Genomic DNA, 14856 nt, shown 5'->3' with positions numbered 1-14856 from the left:
CGTGAGCCGGGATGTAACGATACTGAGGCTCTTAGTTCGTGGTTTCTTGACTCCTGCCAAGCTACAATTGACACTGTGGCCCCATTAAAGCTCAAACAGCCAAAAACCAAATCTGAGCCCTGGCTTGATGACACAACACGTACTGCCAGACGTGTGTGCCGTAGAGCTGAGCGCAAGTGGAGGAAGGATAAGCTGCAGGTGTCTCTTCAAATTTTGAAGGACTCCTGGCGTCATTATCAGTCCACGGTCAGAGAGGCAAAAAGAAAATACTTGTCAAATATTGTTTTGTTGAACTGTCACAAGCCTCGTATCTTATTCAGCACTATTAATTCTGTCCTTCATGCACCCCAAACTGTTTGGACTGAGGTCTCTCCTGCTGTCTGTGAGGATTTTCTGAACTTTTTTACTGATAAGGTCGCTTCTATCAGGGCTCTCATCCTACCCCCTCCATATAGCCCTTCAGTCTCTGCCCCCTGCCCTGGTGTCTTTGTTTTTGATATGTTTGAGCCTGGTAACTCTCTCCTTTGTTCAGGACATTGTTGATCACCTGAAGCCCTCAGGTTCTCCTTTTGATGCTGTGCCTCCACGACTCTTTAAAGAGGTTTCCACACTATTGGGTCATCTGTACTGACAATTATAAATAGCAGTCTTTCCTCAGGTGTGGTTCCTGTAAATTTGAAACACGCAGCTGTTCAACCTCTGTTAAAAAGCCCGGTCTGGATCCTGCGGTTTTGGCCAACTTTTAGGCCCATTTCCAAAACTGCCTTTTATAACAAAAAATCCTTGAAAAAGTTGTTATTCTCAACTGATGTCTTTTTTAGAAGAGCATAATATTCTTGAGGTTTTCCAATCTGGTTTTAAAACTCTCCACAGTACTGAAACAGCACTTTTAAGATGTTTTAATGACATCTTTTAGCCACTGACTCCGGTCATTGTGTTGTTCTTGTGCTTTTAGATCTGACAGCTGCTTTGATACTGTTGACCATGAAAACCCTCATTTCTCGTTTGGAGCATCAGTGAGAATAAAGGGGATAGCTCTGAAATGGTTCAGGTCCTACTTATCAGATCGTACTTTCTGTGTTAGCCTTGGTGACTCTGTGTCTGCCACTGCCCCCTTTCATGTGGGGTCCCACAAGGCTCAGTTCTTGGCCCGCTGCTCTTCTCCCTTTACTTATTGCCACTAGGCTCAATACTCAGGAAACATGGTATATCTTTCATTGTTACGCTGATGACAGTCAGATTTATGTACCCCTGAACAAAAATGACGCCTACTCCATCAAACCTCTTCTCAGCTGTCTTGATGACATTAAGGGCCTGGATGTCTGTGAACTTTTTAAATTTAATGAAAAAAAGACAGAAGTGATGGTTTTTGGCAGCTCATCCCCATCTGTGACCCCTCATATAGATCTGGGTTCTCTGGCCCAGTACGTCAAGCCTTCCGTCAAAAACTAGGAGTTACTGTTGATGCAGACCTAAACCTTGACAGTCAGATTAAAGCTGTAATAAAATCAAGTTTTTAATCAGTTGAGGCAGCTGGCCAAAATAAAGCCTATTCTCGACAGAAAGTGTTTGAACAAGTAATACATGCCTTTATTTACTACCCGGCTTGATTATTGCAACGCACTGTATATCAGGGTTGGTGGGTCCTCTGTAGCTCGTCTACAGCTAGTCCAAAATGCTGCTGCGCGTCTTTTAACCGGCATACGTAAGCACAAGCACATTTCCCCGGTTTAGCCTCACTCCACTGGCTCCCTGTACATTTTAGGATTCATTTTAAAATTCTTTTATTTGTTTTAAATCTCTTAATGGTCTTGCCCCGCTTTACCTCACTGAACTGCTTCGCCCTTACACCCTAACCCGTTCGCTCAGGTCAGCCGATCAGCTGCTCCTAGTGATGCCAAAAACCAGGCTCAAGCACAGAGGGGATCGGGCTTTCTCTGTTGCAGCTCCGAATCTTTGGAACAATCTGCCATTGCACATTAGACAGGCTCCTTCTCTTTCTATTTTTAAGTCTCTTCTTAAAACTCACCTCTTTTCTTTGGCTTTTAACACCGTGTAAGTTATTGTTTTTATATGTTTTTATATACACTATATTACCAAAAGTATTCGCTCACCTGCCTTTACTCATACTATAAACTGATGTGCCATCCCATTCCTAACCCATAGAGTTCAATATGATGTCGGTCCACCTTTTGCAGCTATTACAGCTTCAACTCTTCTGGGAAGACTGTCCACAAGGTTGAGGAGAGTGTTTATAGGAATTTTTGACCATTCTTCCAAAAGCGCATTGGTGAGGTCACACACTGATGTTGGTCGAGAAGGCCTGGCTCTCAGTCTCCGCTCTAATTCATCCCAAAGGTGTTCTATCGGGTTCAGGTCAGGACTCTGTGCAGGCCAGTCAAGTTCATCCACACCAGACTCTGTCATCCATGTCTTTATGGACCTTGCTTTGTGCACTGGTGCACAGTCATGTTGGAAGAGGAAGGGGCCCGCTCCAAACTGTTCCCACAAGGTTGGGAGCATGGAATTGTCCAAAATGTTTTGGTATCCTGAAGCATTCAAAGTTCCTTTCACTGGAACTAAGGGGCCAAGCCCAGCTCCTGAAAAACAACCCCACACCATAATTCCTCCTCCACCAAATTTCACAGTCGGCACAATGCAGTCTGAAATGTACCGTTCTCCTGGCAACCTCCAAACCCAGACTCGTCCATCAGATTGCCAGATGGAAAAGCGTGATTCATCACTCCAGAGAACGCGTCTCCACTGCTCTAGAGGCCAGTGGCGGCGTGCTTTACTACCATTGCATCCGACGCTTTGCATTGCACTTGGTGATGTGTGGCTTGGCTGCAGCTGCTCGGCCATGGAAACCCATTCCATGAAGCTCTCTGCGTACTGTACTTGGGCTAATCTGAAGGTCACATGAAGTTTGTAGCTCTGTAGCAATTGACTGTGCAGAAAGTCGGCGACCTCTTTGCACTATGCGCTTCAGCATCCGCTGACCCCTCTCCTGTCACTTACGTGGCCTACCACTTCGTGGCTGAGTTGCTGTTGTTCCCAAACGCTTCCATTTTGTTATAATAGAGCTGACAGTTGACTGTGGAATATTTAGGAGCGAGGAAATTTCACGACTGGATTTGTTGCACAGGTGGCATCCTATGACAGTTCCACGCTGGAATTCACTGAGCTCCTGAGAGCGGCCCATTCTTTCACAAATGTCTTGTTTCACAGTCTGCATGCCTGAGTGCTTGATTTTATACACCTGTGGCCAGGCCAAGTGATTAGGACACCTGATTCTGATCATTTGAATGGGTGAGCGAATACTTTTGGTAATATAGTGTATATACTGTTCTTATATATACTGTCTTCTGTGATGTTTGTATTTTACCGTTTTTTATGTTTTATGTACTGTATTTTATGTTTTTTATGTCTTCTTTTTATGTATTTTATGTTTTTATCTTACTGTACAGCACTTTGGACCTCTGTGGTTATTTTAAAGTGCTTTATAAATAAAGTTGGATTGGATTGGATTGAAGGTCACTTAAAGGGGGGGATATGTGGGCTCTGATATTTTCTACCTTTTCAACAAAATAAACATGAAATTTTTCACAGATCTCAGAAGAAACCTCAAGGCAGGTTGATTGGGGAACATTTAAAATAGAATCAATTGTTTTAAAAAGAACACATGATTTGTTAAAATGACTGGAAATGGTATCAGAAAAAATGCTTTGTCTTTTCCTGTTTAACAATTTTTTGATATCTTTCCCTGCTGTCCCTCATGAGATCATACGAAACATGGAGTTTGTCTTTCTTCCACTTGCGTTCAGCTTGCCTGCACTCATGCCGCGCAGCACGAGTGACGTCATTTAACCATGGCTCGGATTTAGGTTGGGGATGCATCATTTAAGAAGAGCAACACAGTCAATGATATTGCAAGTGGTCAGGAACGAAGATGTTAACCCTTCAGTGTTCGTGTCAAGGAGTATAAAGTAGCATAAAAAGTAGCATAAAAAGCAGAGGAGAACTGTGCGGCGGTGCCAGGGTTAACCATATGGTTCCTGCGCGCAGCAGTGCACAGTTTGTTTACAAGGCAGGGCGAGGCGAACTCGAATAACATAGGCATATGGTCAGAAAAAACAGCATCACATACTTGGAAGTAGTCAAACCACATGATAGGATGAGGTCTAAAGTGTGCCCATGCTCTTGCGTGGGTCCAGTAACATGCTGCTCGAGATTAAATGCCTCAATGAGGTTTATAAAATCCTTAGCCAGCGGCTTTGCGGATAGCAGACGTGTACATTGAAATCTCCAACAATTAAAATACTATCATAGTTTGGCACTAGCCAGTTAAAAAGTCAGAAAACTCATGAATAAAGTCTTAATTATATTAGGGCGGTTGGTATATCACCATGCAAGGTATCGAGCTGGTGCACCTGAGCTTGAACATACACAGTTCAAAACTTGAAAAGGAGAGACGTGACAGCAGTTTGCAGTTTAAGTTCTCTTTTAAAATAGCAGCTACTCCTCCTCTGCGTCCGGTGGTCCTTGGCGAGTTGAAACAAGTACAGCCAAGCGGCAACAGTTCAGACAAGGCGGCAGACTCACCAGCACTCAGCCAGGTCTCTGTCACAAACAGCAGATCCTAATCCTGCAACGTGAAGTAATCCTTCAGGATGAAAGTTTTGTTCACAATCGATCTGGCGTTAACCAGGGCACATTTGATAGGAGCCGGGACATCGGCCGTTTGGGTTGCCTGAGCCAGCGGTCGGAGGTGGCGGTGATCTACTCCACCTCGGCGACGGTGAGGGAGGCAAGGACGGGGAGGGTGGGTCTCCTCATCCGAGCCAACAACAGGTACAAGCCAGGTACAAGCCAGGTACCAGCAGGGTCCAGAACTCGCCACGAGGACAGGCGGCGGCAGGTTGCATCGTGTAATGACGGGTAGCATTGGAGCCGATTTTCTCTCAGTGCCAGATAGGCTTTGATTTTAACCAAAGAGCCACTACGCTTTCTGTGGCGTCTCTTCCGGGGAAGCAGAACCTTAGCACGTAGGAGGTGAGCAGGTACATCCGAGAGGAGCGGGGGAGGCGTCGATCCTTGTCCATTTAGATCAAACTTCACCAAGTTGTCAATAGAAAGTTTGATCTTCAGCAGAGCTTGGAGATCATAACACAGGAGAGAGTTTATGTTGCTGGGAACAATTGTTAGTATTAACATAAACACAAGCACAGCAGGGAGCGTCAGACGGCATGCCACACACACTGGCGCCATCTTGAAATTACCCAGCGGCATCTTGAAATTACACTACCTGTACACTTTGGAGCACTTTGGACATGCAGCTCAGACCTGCATGCATCACTGCAGCAGGGCAGCGTGCGAGGCTGTCGGGATGAGATGGATAAAGTAATATGGCTTCATGCTCATCATATTAAATTTATATTACATCCAGATAATTCCTACATGTGTTATCTATGCGCCAGTGATGCCTCATTCATAATTTAGTTTCCTTAAAAGGATTGTTCAAGTGTCAGATAATCTCATCTCATCTCATCTGCTTTTAAACTTTAAATTCTGCCCAGCAACAGGTCGGGGAGGGGCTCTGTGATTGGTCAGCAAAACAGAGGAGGCGGATCAAGAGAACAGGAGAGTAAGTCTGTGGTTCTACAGAACTAGACCTGGTCTTGGAACTGGCCCTGGCTCAGGCTCACATCCTGGTTCTGGTCCTGCTCTGGGACCATTTTAATCCATTAAATTAGGTTGTGTGTTGTCAGTGGGTAAATGCACAGTTCAGGCCTGTAGCCTGGCTCCCAGAACTTTAGTTTCGTATCTTAAACTTCTGGGAAAGCTGTAATTCTTTTCAGGGAAGCTGCAGTCAATATTCAGCATCCCTGCAGATTAAGAGAAGCTGTAATCCAGGCCGTGCGCTCGCTGTGTCAAACAGTTTAACACCTTCGCTCTGCTGCTGCAGGGTTCAGCCGCAGGTCAACCAGCTCCGCTCAAACTGGATCACAGAAGCTTAGCTGCTCCTTCCTGACCAGAACCTGAATCTCCAGAGAACCGCGGCCCTCGCTGTGGAACAGCAGTGGGTTCTCCTGGTTCTCCTGGTTCTCCTGGATCTCCTGGATCTGAGGTTCCTTCATTTAAACACAAATTAAACACAATTTTGAAGTTTGATCCAGCATCACTGATCTGATTTTTAAATACATCATTTTAATTTTTATAGCTACACTTTTTTGTGTCTGTGTGCGTGAGTGTGTGTGTGTGTGTGTGTGTGTGTGTGTGTGTGTGTGTGTGTGTGCGTGTGTGTGTGTGTGTGACTGTGTGTGTGTCTCTGTGTTTTGAAAGAAATCATTGTCTTGGGCCCAAAAGGTTAATTTTACACTTAACTGGATTATCTTCATTTGAGTAGCAATGACCCAAATAATTCTTCACCTGAAGTTGCCCCTCTCCTGTCTCCTGTTGCTATGACGCCCAGAGTCAGAGCTGTCACCTGCCAGTTCAGGTGCTCAGGTGTCCCGGTGCTGTGTTGGACTCCTCCCTTCACTCAGAGACTGTTGTTCATGCCCCTGTTACTTCCTGCCAGGATTATTGTTAATCTCTGTTTGCTGGATTGAGCAGAAAGTGACTGAGCTCCTCTCAGCCCCCAGGTCCCCCATCCTCACATCGCTCCACTGATTACCTGTTCACTTTCACAATGATTTCCAGATGTTCCCCATCACTTTTAAATGTGTGGGGGGCATGGTGCCCGGCGGCGTGGCGCCCAGCGGCATCTCTGCCGCCGTCTGGCTCGACGGGGGTCAGAGGGCAGGACACTGATTTCAAGACAAACACTGATTTTATTTTGAAAAAGTGCTCACAATGCCTCCGTTTTCTCTGCAAGCTCACTCATTTTGTTTTTATATTTTGGATAAGGAGAACCACACTGAAAGTATTTTATCTTTTAGTAGCTGATGTGGTGAATCTTAATATTATATTATACCATGAAGGAGCAGGTTAATATGGAGAAATAAAAGGAAACTGTTTTTGGAGTGTTCATGATGAAAATTTAAAATAACTAAAAAGATATCTGTCACTCAAACTATGTCAAATTGATCCATCAAAGCAGAAGAGATGTCTTTTGTCCCAGCTGAGGCGCTGTACCTCGGCATCCAAGTTGTTTTGGTTCTGAGGATCAGCGGTCAGTGAGTTACACTTGGTTTTGTGTTGGCAGACTTGGGAAGCATTAAGACGTGGTGTGCTGGTCTCCTGGTCTCCTGCTCATGATGGATCCTTAACCTTTTTGCCTTCTGAAAGCCAAATGCTGGTAATTTAATTTGTGTTATGTGAGTCTTGTAATTCCATGTGGACACAAAAATATAAAATACATTAATTCATTCATGTTTAACTTCATCATCATGAAATCATCATCATCCCTAGCATGGGGTAGAAGATGACCCTGAGTTGACCCTAACCTTAATTCCAATCTCAGATAATGAACAACATGGCTGCTGCATTTATTACCTGAATGAAAAGAGGAGGGAACAGAGAACGGTGCAGCTTCAGCTGGGCTGGGATGTGACACATCACTTTGACTGAAACCTGCTGGGATTACTGGGACCTACTGGGATTACTGGGATACCATCTGATCACTGGTCCAGGCACTTTTACTCTCTAGACTCTCTGCTGATGGACGGCTCTGAGAGGCCGTAGGAACCTGAAAGGAGTGAAGACCTGAGAAAGCAACAAGTCACAGAGGAAGTTGATGCTTAAGAAGCAAACCAATTAGCTGGTAAGACAGAGGATTATCTGCTGTAAATGGGATTAGAGCTGATTAGAGGGTTTAGATGACGTACTGCAGCCCGGTGGCTCGTTTGCTCACATTCACGCTTGGCTGCCTCCTTTTGCAGGAAAATATCCCCTGAAGGAGCCGTCCCGCCTGTTCTGAGGGGTTTTTATGTGAATATTTTTGGGCCCCCCTGCCCACACAGCAGCATGGATTCTCCTGACCTGCAGCTGGGCGGTTTGGGTATGAAATGACGGATTCTGGCCAGGTCGCGTTCTGTAGCTTTCTTCTTGAACGGATTAAAACTCTTCTGAAACTCTCCACTGGATTCTCTGACTGCTTAACAGCCACTGAAGGAAAGGAAAACTCTTTCCCCCAACATCTGAACGTTTGTTGCTGTTTAAGTTTAGTTTCATCCTGTAAGTGTTAAACCAGGCTGAAATGGCGTTCTTGCCAGTGAAGTTTGATCTGCCCAAGCGGGTGAAGCTGGCCCAGGGCCTCTGGCTGCTCTACTGGGTCTCGGTGATGGTCGGGATCCTGATCTTCTGCCTCGGGATCTTCTTCAAGATTGAGTTGCGGAAGAGAAGTGAGATGATGGACAACAATGAGAGCCATTTTGTGCCCAACCTGCTGATCCTCATGGGCATGGTCGCCTGTGGGGTCAATGCCTTTGGCGGCAAGGTGTGCCACGACTCTCTGGACCCCACCAAGTTCCCGAAGTGGAAGCCGATGGTGAAGCCATACCTGTTGTTCTGCTGCGGCTTCAACGTCATGCTGCTGGTGACGGCGCTGCTCTGCTTCCTGATGCAGTTTGCGCTCTACCTGACGCTGGCCGAGGGCCTGAAGAACGGCATCAAGTTCTACAAGGACACAGACACACCGGGACGGTGCTTCATGAAGAGGACGCTGGACATGACCCAGATTGAGTTCCGCTGCTGTGGCAACAACAACTACAGGGACTGGTTCGAGGTGCAGTGGATCAGTAATCGCTACCTGGACATGAGCAATGACGAGGTCAAAGAGTGAGTACACACACAGGAAATCATGTTGTGATGCTGCACAGACGAGAGCTGACAGGCCAGTTGCACACCAACTCACAAAATTATTTACATTAGACAGGAAGGACAGTAGCAGAACTTTAAGTCCTACATGGTATTTCACAAGAGCAAACTAAATCTCTAAGTTTCCCATGAGCCTCCAGGACAGAGGCAAGCCAGCCTCAAGCCACACCAACAATATTCCTGTGTTTTCTGTGATCATTTGAGGTGTCAAAGATAACAAACGACACCGAAGTACCAAGTGCTAAAAGCTGAAGTTTCCAAGCTCCTGAGAGGTTAAAGGGTGCATTTTTAAAGGGGGTCAGTGCAGGATAAACGAGCCGGGCATTAAAGACAGGAGATGTCCGCAGGCGAGGCCACAGCTACTGAACTCAGGCTGATGTGCCAAATTCCATAATCCAAAGTCCATAATCTGCCAGGATCTCATTTCCAACTCTCTGCAGCTTACCGACCTCCTAGCGTGACAAGGTCTCAGGTAACCCCTTGAAACCGGAACCCTTGCTTTCAACAAAATGGGGAAAATACAGGGAACAAAGCATACAAAAAACACCAAACATTAGTATAAAAAAAAGAAAGAAAGAAAGAAAGAAAAAGAAAGAAAAAAGAAAATTACTGTTTAGTAAAACAGGACACGGGTGGGGGGTGGGTGGGCCTATATTTATCTGAATTAGAAATTTCCAGAAAAATAAATAAAAAAGAAAGAAAGACAGAAAGAAAGAAAACAACAACAACAACGAATTTTGAATGAATGTTCTGGGTTTCAGAGGGTTACAACATTGCTTCAGAAATAAAACACAGAAGTGATTTTATGTTTAAAATAAGATGAATGTGTGTTCATGTGGGACTGACAGTGGAGATTCTGGAAACTAGAGTCAGCAGCCAGTTTTTTTGTTTTTTTTTTTTAACTCTTGTTGCTGTTGACAAGAAAACAAATCTGATCTGATAACCTGGCAGGTGAAATCAAAAAGGTGAGTTGTGAGTTGTAGCTTGAGACGGGCCTGTGGAGGCTGACTCGCACCGAGCAGCAGAAAAAACAAAACAAATTTTACTAATCACCTTTATTAATTACTAGGCCAAAGATGAAGGTGAAGGGACGAACACTCTTCCTCAGGCTGGACACAGGAAACCGGCTGGGTTCCGGCCGGCTGCAGAGGAAAACAGCGGCAGATCTCCAGGTTCAGCAGTTCATGTCCTTTTATATAAGAGGATCTGCGAGCTGCAGGTGTAGATGCGTGTTTGCAGGTTAATGCACTTAAAAGATATCAGCCCATCTCAGATGACTGGCATTAAGAACGTAGGAAGAATTGATCCAATTGTAAGCCACAGGCCCCGCCCATTTTCCATACCTGTCAGTCACAGCCACAGGCCCCACCCACTACGTCCTGACTCTGACACTGGATGGCCGTTACATGCTCACTGATGATGATGATGATAAGAGTAACAGCAGCAATCGATAAGAGCACAAAAGGAGAGTATGTATCGTTACAGGAAGTCATGAAACGTACAGAGAACAGATTTAAACTGTCATGTGACTTCACACTTCATCTGGTTCTGCTGAGCTCAGATCTCAGGTGACGCATCTGACATCAGCGCTGACATCAGCGCTGACATCAGTGCTGATGTCAGTGCTGATGTTTGGGTTCCATGGGTTGGATGTATCCATCCAACATGCAGATGTTCTGTCAGGTCCAATTGATGTTTAGGATGTTTTCTGCCTCTGAGCTTCATCAGAACAGGCAGGATGATGAGTGACAGAAATGTCCTGTGACTGGACGGTCGCACGTTCGATCTCCTAAGTTACTCAGTGTGTCTGACCTCTGGATGTGTGTGTGTGTCCTGTGTGTTTTGTGTCCAGCCGCGTTCTGAGTAACGTGGATGGGAAGTACCTGATGGACAGCGTCCCGTTCAGCTGCTGTAACCCCGGTTCTCCGCGGCCCTGCATCCAACACCACCTGACCAATAACTCCGCCCACTACGACTACGACCACCGCATCGAGGAGCTCAACATCTGGACCCGCGGCTGCCGCGAGGCGCTGGTGTCGTACTATGGAGGCATCATGAACAGCATCGGCGCCCTCATCATCATCACCATCTTCCTGGAGGTAAGAGCCCAGAAGGATCATGGGAGGAGGGGGAGGTGCTGAGGTCATTTCCTGCCTTCACCTGTATGATCCTTTACAGACTGCTGCTGAGACCAGGAGTATCAAAAATTCTGTGCAAAATCAGGCAAGACAAGGCAAAACTGGTCAATAGATATGATTTTAGCCCAATAACAAACAAAATGACTAGAGATGAAAATCTATCCCCAGTGTAAACCGCATTATAGAGTAAATACTGAGCAAAAAAATCACAGCCAGCTTGGCCTCTTCTTTCTTTCTTTTTTTAAAAAATCTTGATTGTGTTCGGTTCTGTTCTGAATTTATTTATTTCTCAAGCTTTTCTTTAAAGAGAAACATGAAAAACGCCTTGAAGTCAGAAGGTTCTCACATGAGCGCTGTGTCTTCAGGACGTGATGCCGGGCCGGTCCGAAGTTCTTAATCTACAGCGGAGCAGCTGAGGCTGGAGCTCCTCAGGTTAACTGAGCAGATTAGATTAGATTTAGCACTGAAGGAGAAAGAAACGAGATAAATGTGTTTGCTGAGAGCTCACGTTCATCTGCAGCTGCCTCGGCAGGTTGAGATCCTTACAAACTTTATAAACATTATAAACATGGACGACAAACACACCAGACAACACACTGAGACATCCCGTCACATGGACCCTGCAAACCCAGTCAGCCACAATCAGAGCTGAAGGACAGAACGACACCACTGAGGCTTCATCTTGTTTTTCTATTCGTATTCTACCGTCCTATATCCCCTTCCTGTTGTTTGACCAACAATTTCAATAAAGCTTCATTTTATCGGTCTGATATAGAAGCAGACACAGCTGACCTGCTGTCTGATTGGTTACTGATGATAACCAATCAGAGCTTTCGTGTCCTTAACTCTGTCCTCATGCCTGGGGTCTCTGACAGTCCTCGATCAAAATGAGGAACAGTTAAAATTTTTCTGTTTTAATTTCATCACTTTCAGCCTGTTTCGAATGTTCATGTGTGACAGTGAGCAAGATACCGTTAATGAAATAAATGTCTCCTTAATCATCCTATCAATCATAATATAATCTTTAGTCTGTTGTCATGACAACAGACCTACAAACAGCAGTGGAGCAGGAAGTCCAGGCGGCGGCGGCATGCTAAGCTGCAGGGCGGTGCTCAGGCTCACGCAGGATCAGGAATTATTCTAGGAGTTAATCTGGCCTTTGTGGCAACAGGTTGCATTCTGGGAAGAGCCAGGATGTGGTTGCCGTGACAACCAGCGGCTCTTGAGAGTGAAAACCAGGTTGTTATCTGGGTCAAAAAAACAAGTTTAACCTGAGCGGAGATGACAGGTGGGATTACGCCAGTGAAAACAACATCATGTTGGTGGCAGCAGGTTGAGGAGGTCGGCCCAGACGCTCCTCTCCACGGCCACCTTCAGCAGCTCCCAGGGTGTTCCCAGCCCCCCTGGCGTGTCCTGGGTCTGCCCCGGGGTCTCCTGCCAGCTGGATGTTCATGGAACATCTGAACACCTCCACAGGGAGGAACACCTCCACTTCCACAGTCCAGTGCAGCGACCGCATGACTGCCACCGTGTTGATCTGTCTGTCGACCTCCCCTCACTGTGAACACGACCCCGAGATACCTGAACTCCTTTACCTGAGGCAGAGCACTGAGCTCGGAGAGGGCAAACCACCTTTTTCCAGCACCACAGTCCACAGACTGAGAGATGCTGATCCTCATCCTGACTGCTTCACGCTTGGCTGCAAACCACCCCAGTGCATGTTGGGAGATCACAGCCTGATGAGGCCAACAGAGCCACATCATCTGCAAAGAGCCGGGACGCAACCCTTAGGCCACCAAACTGGACACCTTCCATCCCCGACTGCACCTTGAAATCCAGTCCATGCAGATCAAGAACAGACCTGCAGAAGAGCAGCAGCCCTGGAGTCCCACAGCTGCTGGGAACAAGCTGGACTTAGTGCCAAGAACACAGATGCAGCTCTCACCGCGGTTATACGGAGAACGAATGGCCTGCAGCAGCACACCCGGTACCCCATACTCCCACAGCGCCACCCACAGGACCTCCTGCGGGACACAGTTGTAAACCTTCTCCAAGGTAGACTGGCTTATCAAACTCCCATGATCCCACCAGCTCCTCACTGTGAGGGTGAAGAGCTGGTCCACTGTTCTACAGCCAGGACGGAACCTGCATTTTTCCTCCTGAACCAGACGTTCCACAGTTGGCCGGAGTCTCCTGCCCAGCACCCTGGAGTCAGCTGTGCCACGTGGGCGGCCCCATGTGACTGGGAGTCTGGGAGGGGGCCCCGGTCTCCTTACTCCAGGAGGCGTGCCTGGGTCACGGGATGATTCGTTCTTTTGTCTGAGTCCTCGCACACAAAAACCCTTCCACCACAATGAGGCTGAAATTCCAGGAGGAATACTGCTACTGCTACTACTGCTACTACAACTACTACTAGTACTACTACTAATAATGATAATAACCATATCATAATGTCTACACAGTGTTTCTGCTGTAGTGATGTGTTAGACCTGCTGCATGAAGCTCACAAGTATTTAAACACAAGAAATCGGATCCTCCATCACTGAACTGACCTTGAACTGTATCATTTTAATCATGTAAATAATTTTTTGTCTTTTATTTTTTCTTTTTGTCTTTAATTTTCATTTTGGTTTTGTTTTTCTCAAATTTTCTGGTATTTGTGTCTTTTTTTTGTATTTTTTGTATTTTACAAATACAGTATAATAATATAACTTTGGTTATCAGTGTCCCGGATTACCAATAATCAGCCCTGATAAATCAATATCTGTCGATCCTAGCTAATTGTGAGAGTCCCCCTCCTGCCCCTGTTGTTTCTTATTCTTGTGACAAGCTTCGGTCAGAGCTGCTGTCTGACTCTGTCTTATTTTTGATGTATGGTACTAATTCATGAACCTGTACTGACTTGAACTGCACTTTGCCCTTGTGTGTGCACCTCTTGCCCCCATGCTGGCTGATGATCTCTCACACACTGTTGTTTGCTGCTGTTGTAAGTTGGTGTTTGTGTTTGTGCCCCGGTAGACTGGAGAGACTGAATTGCCTTTTTTAGGACAAATAAAGTCATCTGAATCTGAACCTGCTAAACGTGTTCCCATGTTTCTGTGTTCCAGGCGGCCGACATGGCGGGGCTGAAGTACCTGACCACGTCTCTGGAGACGCTGGCGGACCCGGAGAACCCGGAGAGCGAGAGCGAGGGCTGGCTGCTGGAGAAAGGCGTGAAGGAGACGTTTGCCGACCTGCTGGCCAAGCTGAAGACGCTGGGCAAGGCCAACCAGGTGGAGGAGGGGGGGGACACGCCCGCTGAGACCTGAACCCCCCCACCCCCCCACCCAAAGGACTGAGGTCACTCCTGCCCCTCCTCCCCCGTCAGCTGTCATGAAAAAAAGGGAAAGGAGTGAGAGGAGAGTTCTTCTCCAAACCTCAAACACACACACACACACACGATCATGAAATGTAAATGCTAAAATATGAATACACACATCACACAAACTCACACACACACACACACACACACACACACTCCAGCACACACTCATATTTGTTTAAAAAGTGAACAAGTAAATTAACTCCAGTGAAATCATGTGTGTATATTTTCCATAAACGTCTGTAAATATGTTCAGAGTCTATTTTTAAAAACTGACCTGCTGTATATAATACATCTGGGTAAGGATTAAAATGATGTCAAATTATGAAGTGAAGCCCCCCCACCCCAACACTGACGAGCCTGATAGACAAACCTTTTAAATCAGCGCTCTGTCTGCTGCCATCAGGATGAAGGTTGTTCCTCAGGCAGAGAACCCAACCCTGAAACTAACATGAGAACCAACGATTCAGGCCCAGTCCGCACTAATCCCAACCTCTAATCTGGAGAAATCTGAGAACTCCATCCACACTGAAAAAG

General features: G+C 46.2%; 1 protein-coding gene across 1 annotated transcript; it reads left to right on the top strand.

Annotated features, from left to right (window-relative positions):
* The first annotated feature begins 7879 nt into the window (after positions 1 to 7879).
* Positions 7880 to 14291, top strand: prph2b (peripherin 2b (retinal degeneration, slow)). The gene is made up of 3 exons (XM_030070005.1): positions 7880 to 8781; positions 10673 to 10919; positions 14066 to 14291. The coding sequence occupies exons 1-3, from the start codon at positions 8201 to 8203 to the stop codon at positions 14264 to 14266; spliced, it is 1029 nt and encodes a 342-aa protein (XP_029925865.1). The 5' UTR covers positions 7880 to 8200; the 3' UTR covers positions 14267 to 14291.
* The last annotated feature ends 565 nt before the right edge of the window (positions 14292 to 14856 follow it).

Source organism: Myripristis murdjan, chromosome 15 (assembly GCF_902150065.1).
Source record: "Myripristis murdjan chromosome 15, fMyrMur1.1, whole genome shotgun sequence".
Classification (NCBI taxonomy): Eukaryota; Metazoa; Chordata; class Actinopteri; order Holocentriformes; family Holocentridae; genus Myripristis; species Myripristis murdjan.
Note: the sequence above shows the minus strand (reverse complement) of the source record. Positions and strands in the feature narration are given on the sequence as shown.

What these genes read in the sequence shown, in the direction of transcription:
- prph2b (XM_030070005.1), top strand. Translation starts at nt 8,201, where the DNA reads ATGGCGTTCTTGCCAGTGAAGTTTGATCTGCCCAAGCGGGTGAAGCTG. An exon ending in AGCAATGACGAGGTCAAAGA is followed by an intron (nt 8,782 to 10,672) that starts GTGAGTACACAC and finishes TTTTGTGTCCAG; the next exon opens with CCGCGTTCTGAGTAACGTGG. An exon ending in TCATCACCATCTTCCTGGAG is followed by an intron (nt 10,920 to 14,065) that starts GTAAGAGCCCAG and finishes TCTGTGTTCCAG; the next exon opens with GCGGCCGACATGGCGGGGCT.